Source organism: Lolium perenne, chromosome 7, assembly GCF_019359855.2.
Source record: "Lolium perenne isolate Kyuss_39 chromosome 7, Kyuss_2.0, whole genome shotgun sequence".
Lineage (NCBI taxonomy): Eukaryota > Viridiplantae > Streptophyta > Magnoliopsida > Poales > Poaceae > Lolium > Lolium perenne.
Genome location: NC_067250.2, coordinates 208,157,799 through 208,171,791, shown reverse-complemented (window position 1 = coordinate 208,171,791; position 13,993 = coordinate 208,157,799). Strand labels below are relative to the sequence as shown.

Genomic DNA, 13,993 nt, shown 5'->3' with positions numbered 1-13,993 from the left:
TTTAATATCTGCAATAGTTAGGCCTTACAAAGGGCTGGAGGATCCAGCGGCACGTAGGGTGTCGTTTGCTAGTCCTAGACAGGATGTTCCGGGGATCAACCTCGTGTTGGTTTTTAGGCCTTGTCTAGGATCGGCTTACGATCACCGTGCGTGGCCGCGAGGCCCAATCCTGAGTAGGATGATCCGATTATGCGGTGAAAACCCTAAATCGTCGTAGATCTCATTAGCTTTATCTTGATCAAGCAGGACCACCATATATTCGTGCACCTCGTACGAATCATGGGTGGATCGGCTCCTTGAGCCGATTCACAAGATAACCTGAGAGCCGATCGAGGCTCGTATTTAATGTTTACGTGTATGCCATGCAGGAAACTAAGCGAGGCATCTCCATCACCTTCCTGACCAGGTATAAGTCAGGTGGCACGCCCTTGCATCAGCATCGGACGTGTGTACCAGAAGGCTTTGCGGGCCGTCGCTCGGAGGGACCTCGGACAGCCGCAGCCCTAGGTTGTTCCCGGCTCTACGGTGTTGCCCGTCGCTGCCCGCCGGTGGGTTTTGACAGCAACACATTCTGGCACGCCCGGTGGGACCAGCTTCTACATCAACCACATCGCCATCTACATCTGAGATGGCGGACGGCACGCCAGTCACGTACGAGGATCTGACCGACGAGCTCAAGAAGAAGTATGACGAGATCAAAGTCATCCTCGAAGCCGACCTCATCGGCTCTTTCCACAGAACCCGTTCACATGGCACCAGGTGGAAGGGGTTCTCGCCTAATGGTGCACTAGATGGGATAGACCTCTCTGCCCCGTCGGAAGAACGCACCAGGTCCCTGCGGCAGGAGATCAACTACTTGGTGGCTCACTCGCTACACCGCCACTCTGAGAACCTGGTCAACACGTTGGAGCGTGTCGCTCTTCGCGTGATCCAGGAGATCATGAGGCACCAGTACTCGCCGTCAGGACCAGCTCTCGGGACGCATCAAGGAGAGTTGCCACTCCAGTCCCGTCCACCGCTGCCATTTGCGTTGGCAGCACCAGAAGTGCCGACTTCACCGGCATTCGTCGTCTATAAGATCGGTGGTGACCCTAGTGACTACCAGTTCTTGCCGGAGGCGCCTAAGGAGATCCCTCATGGGTACACGTGCACGTATGTGCCCGGATTGCGATGGCCCAGGCGCTCACAAACCAGGCCACAACATCAGGGACTTCGGGAAAACGGGAGGGACGTCGGCCGACAGATCTTGAGAAGCGTACGTGGCTAACTAAGTACGCCACCCCGACGAACCTCCGCAGCTCAACTCCTGCAGTTGGCTCAGAGCTGAAAAGCAAACATGGCTGGCTAAGTACGCCACCCCGGCGAATCTTCGAGTTCAACTCCTGCAGCCAAGACAATGGATCAGATCAGCACCATACTGAGAGACCAGTTCGGCATGGTGCCGAAAAGGAGGGCAATCGGCTATTCCAAGCCGTACCCCGACGACTACGAGATGATCCCGCTACCACCTAAATATCGGCTCCCTGATTTCTCCAAATTCAGTGGATCAGATGGTTCCAGCTCCATCGAGCACGTAGGCCGATATTTGGCACAACTAGGACCGGCCTCAGTGTCGGATCAACTACGCGTGAGGCTCTTCTCACAGTCCCTCACGGGATTGGCTTTCGGGTGGTACACCTCGTTGCCACCAGACTCGATCCGGACTTGGAAGCAGTTGGAAGAACAGTTCCATATGCAATACCATTCAGAGGCTTCCGAGTCCGGCATTGCCGATCTAGCACAACTACGTCAGAAGCGCGGAGAAACTGTGACAGAATACATCCAGCGCTTCAGGAATCTTAGGAACCGATGTTATTCGGTTCGTATAACTGAAAAGGAAGCAGTCGAGTTGGCAGTAGCGGGCCTTGCAACACCGCTCAAGGACATGGCCTCCCAAGCAGACTATCCCTCACCGGCGCACATGGTTCGAACCGTCGGCATATGAACAGCGCCACCCGGACCTGTACCAGGACAAATTCAAGCGTGCAGTAGTCCTGGTCGATGCAGAGGAAGACGAAGTTTCTGCGGGAGATCAAGAGGTAGCAGTGGCTGAATGGACTCGGGGAGGAACCCCCGTGTCCTGCAAATGGGTAAAGCCACCAGGCCCGCCCCGGGGGTTTGATTTTGACGTGACCAAAACTGAGCAAATCTTCGACCTCCTGCTCAAGGAGAAGCAGTTGACGATTCCCGAAGGTCTCAAATTCCCCACGGTGCAAGAGCTGAACGGAAAGCCATACTGCAAATGGCATAACTCGCTCTCCCATGCTACCAACGACTGCAGGGTATGGCGTCAGCACATCCAAGCGGCGATAGAAAAAGGGCGTCTGATTTTCAACCAGTACGCCATGAAGGTCGACACCCAGCCCTTCCCCGCCGTTAACATGGTAGAATGCACTTACCACGAAGGTTGCTGCCCAGGGTCCTCGTTCAGCATCAACATGGTAGGACCTGGGCACCACTCTGGCAAGGATGGAGACGAGGGCAGCTGCTCTCGTAGCAAGGACACAGAGGAGGCCGCTCCACGCGATCGGCTCCGTCATGATGGCAAGTGCTACGTCACAGAGGGAGAAGTGAAGAACATAAGATATCAGCGACCCCTCTCTGATCACCTCCTCAACAAATATGTGAGTCAGTATGACCAACGCCGACGATCCAGCGATGATGATGAAAGAGATCGTCTGGCTAGAGAAGCCAGAAGACATCGTCGGCACGATCACGGTGAGGAGGAGCACGAGCGCCGTGCCAAAGGAGAATCAAGGGAGCAAGATGACAACGACAGTATCGGGACTGCCCCTTCTTCGTACATCGCTGGGATTCAGGAATGAGCCGATTGCCCACAATCGGCAATTGCCCAGAATGCAACCAGAAGAAGAAGGAGGCAGCCAACGTGTCTGTGTTCAGGCGCTTAGGGCCTCTCCCGCCACAAAGCAAACGCGCTGAGTCCCCTCGGTGGGCAGATCTCGAGGATTCAGAAGACGAGGGACAAGAAGAAGAAGACAGGTACCACCGGCCAAGGTGGTGCCCTGATGGACTCAGCCGTTCACAAAAGCGCAGGGTTCAGCGATTGCGCGGTCTGGAGGAAGCCGAAAGGTTATACTTGCATACGTTAAGGAAGGCACGACCTGATCTGGCTGCGAAAGTTCAGCGAACCCTGGACGAAGAGGGTCGTCCACGGAAAATGGAGTGGCGCCCCAAGCAAAGGAAAGCCGATGATGAAACATCGGCTGGCACAAACATGGTGTTCATCCTCCCTTCGGAGTTCAGTGCTCCAGGATTAGACGAGGCACCTGTGGCACAACTTGACTGCGGCCGACGGTCGGTTATCTTTGAGAAGCCACGAGAAAGAAGCTACAGACATCTGAAGGCCCTGTACTTGCGAGGTTATATCGATGGGAGGCCTGTAAATAAGATGCTGGTGGACACCGGAGCGGCAGTCAACATCATGCCGTACTCTATGCTATGTCGGCTGGGACGCTCTAGCTCAGATCTAATCAAGACCAATGTGACATTGAGCGATTTCAACGGCCAAGCGTCTGACGCACAAGGTGTTCTGAACGTGGATCTGACCGTAGGAAGGAAAACTATCCCTACAACGTTCTTCATCGTCGATAGCACGAGCATTTATGCTGTTCTGCTAGGAAGAGATTGGATCCACGCCAACTGTTGCATTCCCTCCACGATGCACCAATGCATAATACAGTGGGATGGAGATGAGGTAGAGGTCGTCCAGGCCGATGACTCAGCCGAAATTTCAACGGCTGGCATGAACGCATGGGAAGCAGCAGGCCAAGAACCCCTCTCAGGTATCAATTTGGACGACTGCGAGCGCATCGACGTGACGAAGGGAAGGGTTAAGCTGGTTTTATCCACTGGCCTGACCATGTAGCTGAAGCAAAGCGATGAGCAAACGTGACGAGGCTGATCCTTGTGATCGGCCCCAAAAATTATGAAGGAGCATTACAGAACCTTCAGTCAGCGCTTCAATCGATATGGAGGCCGATTCCAGCAATCGGCCAAAATTATCTTCACCACATGTTCTGCTTGTGTTCAGCATCGAGCTACTGGGCAGCGGCCACGTCGGCGGATGAAAGTCAGCACGAATCCTCGCGGAGCCGACGTGCAAGTGCAGTGCCCTGGCTAACCACAAAAGCCGATATCTGCAGTCATCTGGCAGATTCGGCTCGGGGGGCATATAGTCAGATGAACATGTGCAGATAAACATGTGTAAACATGTGTGCAGTGAAACACTGGGAGCCGATTAGGAAAAATCGGCCAGTAAAAATGTGTGTGCAGTGAAACACTGGGAGCCGATTAGGAAAAATCGGCCAGTAAAAATTTTTTTTTACAGCCGATGCAAGGGCATCGACTTTAGAATTAAGAAACGAAGCCGATGCGCAGCCATCGACTCTAGTACAGTTACACAAGACCAAGACCTACTGGCTATGTGCTCAAAGTTCACATCAACATCGACGTTCAGTGGAATAAAGCTGATCAACGATCTGTGCATCCTCGCCGGCATTCTCGCCTTGATTAAGGCTCGGGGGGCAGCTAACTTGGTAGATGTTCTGTTTTGGGAGCCGATTGGAGTCGCATCGACTGACCTCGCATCGTGATCTTCTCTCGAAAGCGATCGTGTGTTGCAAAAGAAAACTGCTAAAGCTACAGAGAGGAACCGGAAAAGGAGGCCGTCGGCTTTACAGGTTTTGGACCGTCCTGTCGCTGCAAGAAAAGGAAAGGGACTGGATTCTCAAAATAGCCGATGAGTAGTCATCGGCTAAGGGATTGTGAAAAATTATGGTCAGATATCAAATCGCAGCCTGAATTTGAGAAGTGCTTGACTGACGGGCTAATCGACATGTGAGTCCGGCTTCACGGGCGTCCAAAAGAAAAGGAATCCGATACGTTGCTATCGGTCTTGGCATGACAGGCGGAAGGAATGAAATTGGATTAATTGAAAGAACAATTTTCATTAATTCAAAGGAGCGGCTTTACAAGAAAGAGCCGATGGCTCTCAAAAGAAGGATCTAGCGCCTAGTGCACTGCTACTACTAGTCCTACTCTACTAGTCGTCGCTGTCCTCATCATCGCCGTCGTCGATGTCGTCGGCGCTGCTCCCAGGAAGCTCCTCGTCGCTGCTACCCCAGCCTTTGGCCGGAGCTTCGTCTTCCTCGTCATCATCATCATCCTCGCTATCCGCCCAGGAGCGGAAGCGCTTGGTCAGCGGATACCCGATGGAGGAGGAGTCCTCCTCCTCTTCCTCCTCGTCATCATCATCGTCCTCACTGTCCGCCCAAGCGCGGAATCGCTTGGCCGGCAGAAGCTTAGCGGGGGAAGGGGGCCGCCCTCCTCTTTTCCTTCCTCTTCCTCTACTTCTTCCCCCTTCCCGTCGGGGGAGGTGGGTTTCGCCCAAGGATGGAGGTCGTCTTCACTTTCGCTTATCAGCTCCCCATCGATGAGGAACTTGAGGTCCTCTTCCCCATCGGTCAGAGGCAGGTCGTCCACTGGCGCGTGGTCGGAGTTCCACTCCGGCTCGCTCGAAGAGAAGGACTGGAGGGAGAGGCCGGAGGAGACAGAGGAAGAGGAAGGCATCGCTACAGAGGAAGAGGGTTTTTTGGTGCCGATGGCTGGAACAGAGGAAGGGGATGAAGTGGGCTAATCAATCGGCACGGTTAAATAATGAGAAGCCTGGTGGAAATTTAATGCCATTGCAGTTTCCGAGGAAGTGATGCCAAAGCTATCGAATTTTGCAGAGAAGCTGAAAAGACAGGGCATCATGAAGAAGAATACTGCGACAGGTCTGCTCTGCCACGACATGACCCTTTGAAGGAAAAACAGAGTGGTTTTGAAATTATCATTGCCAAAACCAGGGGGGCATGTGTTATCACCAGATTTTGGCCAAATCAGGAGGTGGGCCGTAAGGGAGATGGGCTTGGAAGATTACACGTGGAAGATCTCTGAAGCGGCCTTGCACGGAGAGTTTGGGCTAGATTGCCCGTGTATCTTTAATTATGGTAGATTGTATCTTAGATTAAAAGTTAGAGTTTGTATCGTGCACGGTGGGGATTATTCCCACGTTAGAAAGTCCCCTGGACTATAAATATGTATCTAGGGTTTATGGAATAAACAACAACCAACGTTCAACCAACCAAATCAATCTCGGCGCATCGCCAACTCCTTCGTCTCGAGGGTTTCTACCGGTAAGCAACATGCTGCCTAGATCGCATCTTGCGATCTAGGCAGCACAAGCTCCACGTTGTTCATGCGTTGCTCGTACTGAAGCCTTTTTGATGGCGAGCAACGTAGTTATCATAGATGTGTTAGGGTTAGCATAGTTCTTCGCGTAACATGCTATCGTAGTGCAACCCTTGCATATCTAGCCGCCCTTACACCTATCTTAGGTGTAGGGGCAGCACCCCGCTTGATCATTATTTAGTAGATCTGATCCGTTACGGTTGCTCCTTGTTCATCAAGGATTAGTTTAATATCTGCAATAGTTAGGCCTTACAAAGGGCTGGAGGATCCAGCGGCACGTAGGGTGTCGTTTGCTAGTCCTAGACAGGATGTTCCGGGGATCAACCTCGTGTTGGTTTTTAGGCCTTGTCTAGGATCGGCTTACGATCACCGTGCGTGGCCGCGAGGCCCAATCCTGAGTAGGATGATCCGATTATGCGGTGAAAACCCTAAATCGTCGTAGATCTCATTAGCTTTATCTTGATCAAGCAGGACCACCATATATTCGTGCACCTCGTACGAATCATGGGTGGATCGGCTCCTTGAGCCGATTCACAGGATAACCTGAGAGCCGATCGAGGCTCGTATTTAATGTTTACGTGTATGCCATGCAGGAAACTAAGCGAGGCATCTCCATCACCTTCCTGACCAGGTATAGGTCAGGTGGCACGCCCTTGCATCAGCATCGGACGTGTGTACCAGAAGGCTTTGCGGACCGTCGCTCGGAGGGACCTCGGCCAGCCGCAGCCCTAGGTTGTTCCCGGCTCTACGGTGTTGCCCGTCGCTGCCCGCCGGTGGGTTTTGACAGCAACAGCAGTTTCAACCTTCGCCATGAAAATTAAAAGCTAAGAACACATGTGTTCATATGAACCAGCGGAGCGTGTCTCTCTCCCACACAAGCATTTATTCAAACAAAAACAAAAACAAAAACATACAGACGCTCCAAGTAAAGTACATAAGATGTGACCGAATAAAAATATAGTTTCAAGAGAAGGAACCTGATAATTTGTCGATGAAGAAGGGGATGCCTTGGGCATCCCCAAGCTTAGATGCTTGAGTCTTCTTGAAATATGCAGGGATGAACCACCGGGGCATCCCCAAGCTTAGACTTTTCACTCTTCTTGATCGTAGTATATCATCCTCCTCTCTTGACCCTTGAAAACTTCCTCCACACCAAACTCGAAACAAACTCATTAGAGGGTTAGTGCATAATCAAAAACTCACATGTTCAGAGGTGACACAATCATTCTTAACACTTCTGGACATTGCTCAAAGCTACTGGAAGTTAATGGAACAAAGAAATCCATCCCACATAGCAAAAAAACAATGCGAAATAAAAGGCAGAATCTGTCAAAACAGAACAGTCCGTAAAGACGAATTTTATTGAGGCACCAGACTTGCCAAATGAAAATGCTCAAATTTAATGAAAGTTGCGTACATATCTGAGGATCACTCACGTAAATTGGCATAATTTTCTGAGTTACCTACAGAGAATTTTGCCCAGATTCGTGACAGACAGAAATCTGTTTCTGCGCAGTAATCCAAATCTAGTATGAACCTTACTATCAACGACTTTACTTGGCACCACAAAGCACAAAACTAAGATAAGGAGAGGTTGCTACAGTAGTAAACAACTTCCAAGACTCAAATATAAAACAAAATTAATGTAGAAAAATAAACACATGGGTTATCTCCCAAGAAGTTCTTTCTTTATAGCCATTAAGATGGGCTCAGCAGTTTTAATGATGCACTCGCAAGAAATAGTATTTGAAGCAAAAGAGAGCATCAAGAAGCAAATTCAAAACACATTTATGTCTAACCCACTTCCTATGCAAAGGAATCTTGTACACAAATGAATTCATGAAGAACAAAGTGACAAGCATACGAAGATAAAACAAGTGTAGTTTCAAAAATTTCAGCACATAGAGAGGCATTTTAGTAACATGAAAATTTCTACAACCACATTTTCCTCTCTCATAGTAACTTTCAGTAGCAACATGAGCAAACTCAACAATATAACTATCACATAAAGCATTCTTATCATGAGTCTCATGCATAAAATAATTACTCTCCACATAAGCATAGTCAATTTTATTAGTTGTAGTGGGAGCAAATTCAACAAAGTAGCTATCATTATAATTCTCATCATCAAATATAGGAGGCATATTGTAATCATAATCAAATTTATCCTCCATAACAGGCGGTACTAAAAGACTACTATCATTATAATCATCATAAATAGGAGGCAAAGTATCATCAAAGTAAATTTTCTCCTCAATGCTTGGGGGACTAAAAAGATCATGCTCATCAAAACCAGCTTCCCCAAGCTTAGAATTTTCCATAGCATTAGCAACAATAGTGTTCAAAGCATTCATATTAATAACATTCCCATTAGCATGCATATAAAGTTCCATGGGTTTTTTAATTCTCTCTTCAAACACATCATGTCCTAATTCAAGATAAAGTTCATAAAGATCTCTCATATTTTTGTTGTTTTCCATTATGCCTAACTAGTGTAAACAAGAAACAAAAAGTTGCAATTGCAGGATCTAAAGGAAATAGCTTCGAGCACAAACACAGTGGCGCCAGAAAAGTACTGTTACCTGGAACCGGAGTATGAGTGCCTTTTACCTTTCCTCCTAGGCAACGGCGCCAGAAAAGTGCTTGATGTCTACGGGAGCTTCTATTCTTGTAGACAGTGTTGGGCCTCCAAGAGCAGAGGTTTGTAGAACAGCAGCAAGTTTCCCTTAAGTGGATCACCCAAGGTTTATCGATCTCAGGGAGGAAGAGGTCAAAGATATCCCTCTCATGCAACCCTGCAACCACAAAGCAAGAAGTCTCTTGTGTCCCCAACACACCTAATAGGTGCACTAGTTCGGCGAAGAGATAGTGAAATACAGGTGGTATGAATAAGTATGAGCAGTAGCAACAGCGCCAGAAAAGTGCTTGCTGGCGTGTGGTTGATGGTGGTAATATTGCGGACAGTACAGATGCAGTAGAACAGTAAACAAGCAGTGATAGCAGTATTTAGGAATAAGGCCTAGGGATCATACTTTCACTAGTGGACACTCTCAACATTGATCACATAACAGAATAAATAAATAGATGCTAGACTCTACACCCTCTTGTTGGATGATGAACACCACTAACTGTGTAGGATTACACGAACCCTCAATGCCGGAGTTAACAAGCTCCACAATATTCGATGTTCATATTTAAATAACCTTAGAGTGCAAGATAGATCAACATAACCAAATAGATCACATCAATACCATCATAGTAATAGTTAACTTCATAATCTACAAGAGATCACAATCATAAACTACGCCAAGTACTACATGATGCACACACTGCCACCTTTACACCATGCAAGAGGAATAGAGTACTTTAATAACATCACTAGAGTAGCACATAGATGAATAGTGATACAAAGCTCATATGAATCTCAATCATGTAAGGCAGCTCATGAGATCATTGTATTGAAGTACATAGGAGAGAGATTTAACCACATAGCTACCGGTACAGCCCCGAGCCTCGATGGAGAACTACTCCCTCCTAATGGGAGACAGCAGCGGTGATGAAGATGGCGGTGGAGATGGCAGCGGTGTCGATGGAGAAGCCTTCCGGGGGCACTTCCCCATCCCGGCAGCATGCCGGAACAGAGATTCCTGTCCCCCAGATTTTGGCTTCGCGATGGCGGCGGCTCTGGATGGTTTCTCGTACCGTGGCTTTTTCGTATCGATGTTTTAGGTCGAGGGGGCTTAAATAGGCGAAGAGGCGGCGTCAGAGGGTCGAAGAGGCGGTGTCACCATAAGGCGGCGCGGCCAGGGCCTGGGCCGCGCCGGCCTACCTCCTGGGCCCCCTGTGGGTCCACTCTGGCGACTCTCGGGTGTTCTGGATGCTTCCGGGGATTCTAAGATGCTGGGCGTTGATTTCGTCCGATTCCGACAATATTTCCTTACTAGGATTTCTGAAACCAAAAACAACAAACAAAGAACTGGCCCTTCGGCATCTCGTCAATAGGTTAGTTCCGGAAAACGCATAAAAACGACATAAAGTATGCATAAAACATGTAGATATCATCAATAATGTGGCATGGAACATAAGAAATTATCGATACGTCGGAGACGTATCAAAGGGCAGCCTCGGAGGGGTCCTGGGGGACCCACACACTAGGGGGCGCCCCCCCCTTGGCCGCGCCGCCATGTGAGGTGGGCCCCCCTTGGCTCCCCTCTGGTCCCTCTTCGGTGCTCTGGAAGCTTCCGTGGAAAATAGGACCCTGGGCGTTGATTTCGGCCGATTCCGAGAATATTTCCTTTGTAGGATTTCTGAAACCAAAAACAGCAGAAAACAGCAACTAGCTCTTCGGCATCTCGTTAATAGGTTAGTGCCGGAAAATGCATAAATATGACATAAAGTGTGTATAAAACATGTGAGTATCATCATAAAAGTAGCATGGAACATAAGAAATTATAGATACGTTTGAGACGTATCATTGTCGCCTCGGGAAGATACGACTGCTGGTGGACCAGTTTTGTGGGTCCAGAATATCTGCTCTTCTCCCACTATATTCTTTTTTTATTTTTTATTTTTGTTTGATTTGTTACTATCTCACTTGGACTATTTTTAATACTAATTACACTTGTAAACTTGGTCATCACTTCTCCGTTGGTCACCCATCCGCACACTACTCCACCCTCAGCACACTTAACTCATTGGTTCTTTCCTGCTGCCCTTCCGCGAATGTGATTGTACCTTGTTGTAAATACTACCATATCAATCCTATCAACTATTATACCACTATGTCACATTTTTGTATTTTTTGAAACAAAAAACAATCTTGAAATCTGTAACGGAATTGGACAAATAATATAGAATTTGTTATTAAAAAATGTGAGTGATTTGAATATGAAATAATTATGTATTTATTTATTTATTCATTTATTATTATTATTATCAAATAATATATGCATAATTCATATAATATGGCCAAATAATTAGTATCTTGAAATCTGTAAACCGGAATTGGACAAATAATATATGATTTATTATTAGAAAAATGTGATTGATTTGAGCAAGAAATAATTATGTAATTATGTATTTATTATTATTATCAAATAATATATGCATTATTCATATAATATGGCCAAATAATTAGTATCTTGAAATTTATAAACCGGAATTGGACAAATAATATATGATTTAGTCTTAGAAAAAAGTGAGTGATTTGAATATGAAATAATTATGTATTTATTCATTTATTATTATTATCAAATAATATATGCATTATTCATATAATATGGCCAAATAATTAGTATCTTGAAATCTATTAACCGGAATTGGACAAATAATATATGATTTATTATTAGAAAAATGTGAGTGAATTGAATATGAAATAATTATGTATTTATTCATTTATTATTATTATCAAATAATATATGCATTATTCATATAATACGGCCAAATAATTAGTATCTTGAAATCTATTAACCGGAATTGGATAAATAATATATGATTTATTATTAGAAAAATGTGAGTGATTTTAATATGAAATAATTATGTATTTATTCATTTATTATTATGCATTATTCATATAATATTGCCAAATAATTAGTATCTTGAAATCTATTAACCGGAATTGGACAAATAATGTATGATTTATTATTAGAAAAATAAGAGTGATTTGAATATGAAATAATTATGTATTTATTCATTTATTGTTATTATTGTCAAATAATATATGCATTATTCATATAATATGGCCAAATAATTAGTATCTTGAAATCTATTAACCGGAATTGGACAAATAATATATGATTTATTATTAGAAAAAAGATATTTATTTGAATATGAAATAATTATGTATTTATTAACTTATTATTACGTTCTTCATGTCGGGGTAGAACGCGTTGCATATGACGCTCATCTCGGGGCTAGCCATGGCCTCAGTATCTCCTTTGCCGAAGAGGGATTTCGCCAAAAGGCGACGAAGTAGGGAATATATATACATATATGATTCTTGATGATGTGGAAAGACACATAGAGTTCATATACATTGAAAGACACATACTTCATATATATGAAAGACACATATAGTTCATATATATTAAAAGACACATAGTTCATATATATGAAAGACACATAGTTCATATATATGAAAGACACATAGAGTTTATATATATGAAAGACACATAGTTCATATATATGAAAGACACATAGAGTTTATATATATTGAAAGACACATATATAATTCATATATATTGAAAGAAACATACTTCATATATATGAAAGACACACATATATAGTTCATATATATTGAAACGATCGATTCGTAGTCCATACAAATATAGAAGACCACCACTACTCATCATCTCTAAATATTGAGATGATCACCTAGTAGCCAACTAGCATCCAATGCTTCCTAGTAATCTCGAAGCCCATGCGAGTGTCTAGTGCTGCATAGTGCACTTTCTCATAGCTCAATGGATAATTGCCCATCCAAAAATGATCTCATCTTCTTTTTCTTGCGCGGCGACGTCTATCTTCTTCTTGTGGTTGTACTTCTTCCTCTGCTCAAGGTTTGTCCCAATGGTATAGTTTGCCAAATCATATAGACTTGGAGTGGGCTTGGTGGAGGGGTTCGGGACTACCTTCTGGAGGTCGTACGCAGAAGTGATGTGAATGTCGTAGCGATCTAGCTTTTTCACATCATTGCTGATAGCGGCACCGCAGAATCTGATGTTCCCGTCCTGCAAAAAATCCTTGAGCACTTGTGGCACTCTATCGGCATGAATAATCTGGAACACCAACGTCTCGGACGCCACCGTGAGTTGAAGGACGGTGGCGCACTGATTAGGCACGCGAGGGTCGGTTAAGTCGCAGTCCAACCCGATGCACTTGGTCGTTGCGGCGTCGAGAAAGTCCCTCTTCACGCCCCGGATCCACTTCTCCACCATTCTTGCTTGGAGCGTGACCGTGACCTTCAACACCATCCCTTCGGCCTTGATGTGGTATACTCGTGTCCGAAGAGCTGCGTCGCGCACGAGGTGCTCCATCGACGAAGAGGGGAGAGAGCTAGCTTTTGCAATGGTGGATGAGGAGAGAGGAGGCCGGATGGAGAAAGTATGTGTGTGTGGCAATGGTGAAGAATGGTGGAGCTTATAAAGCAATTGGAAGAGAAAGATGAATAGTGGCTGGCCACCGGAGCGCCGGCTGCTCGGATTCCACGCCGTTGATGCTCGATTTCGACACGGTCAGTAATGGCGACGCGCGATCGGCCTCTGCGGGAAACGTATCGTTTGACTTTAGGTCCCGGTTGAAAATATGAGCCGGGATTAAAGGGGGTGCCGCAGGCTCCGCGTGGCACAAAACACTTTAGTCGCGATTTGGGAGACGAGCCGGGACCTTTGGGTCTTTACGAGCCGGGATCTATGGGTGCCGTACGCTGTAGCGTTTACAGGACACGGTCGGGACCAAAGATTCCTGACCAAAGGCCTGTTTTCTATTAGTGCTAGGGGCCTGCTGGATTTCCAATGACGACACGCTGCTTATTAGGGCATGTGCAATGGTTGATTAGACTGTCTTATCTTAACCCTACCACATAATTTAGATGTAACAAGAAAACATGATGTACAATGTATTATTTTTTAATCTTATCTTTAGTAACCAGATATCCTAAATATGTGGTGGGAGAGATTATGTTAACAGATCATCTGTAAACTAA

The 13,993-nt window shown here is 46.0% G+C and overlaps 1 protein-coding gene across 1 annotated transcript; it reads right to left on the bottom strand.

The window, feature by feature from the left end:
* Positions 1–12,749: 12,749 nt before the first annotated feature.
* On the bottom strand, positions 12,750–13,325 carry LOC127315616 (uncharacterized). Its single transcript, XM_051346088.1, has one exon. The coding sequence runs from the start codon at positions 13,323–13,325 to the stop codon at positions 12,750–12,752; it is 576 nt and encodes a 191-aa protein (XP_051202048.1).
* Positions 13,326–13,993: the final 668 nt, after the last annotated feature.

Coding starts and splice junctions, on each gene's coding strand:
- LOC127315616 (XM_051346088.1), bottom strand. CDS start 13,325: ATGGAGCACCTCGTGCGCGACGCAGCTCTTCGGACACGAGTATACCAC.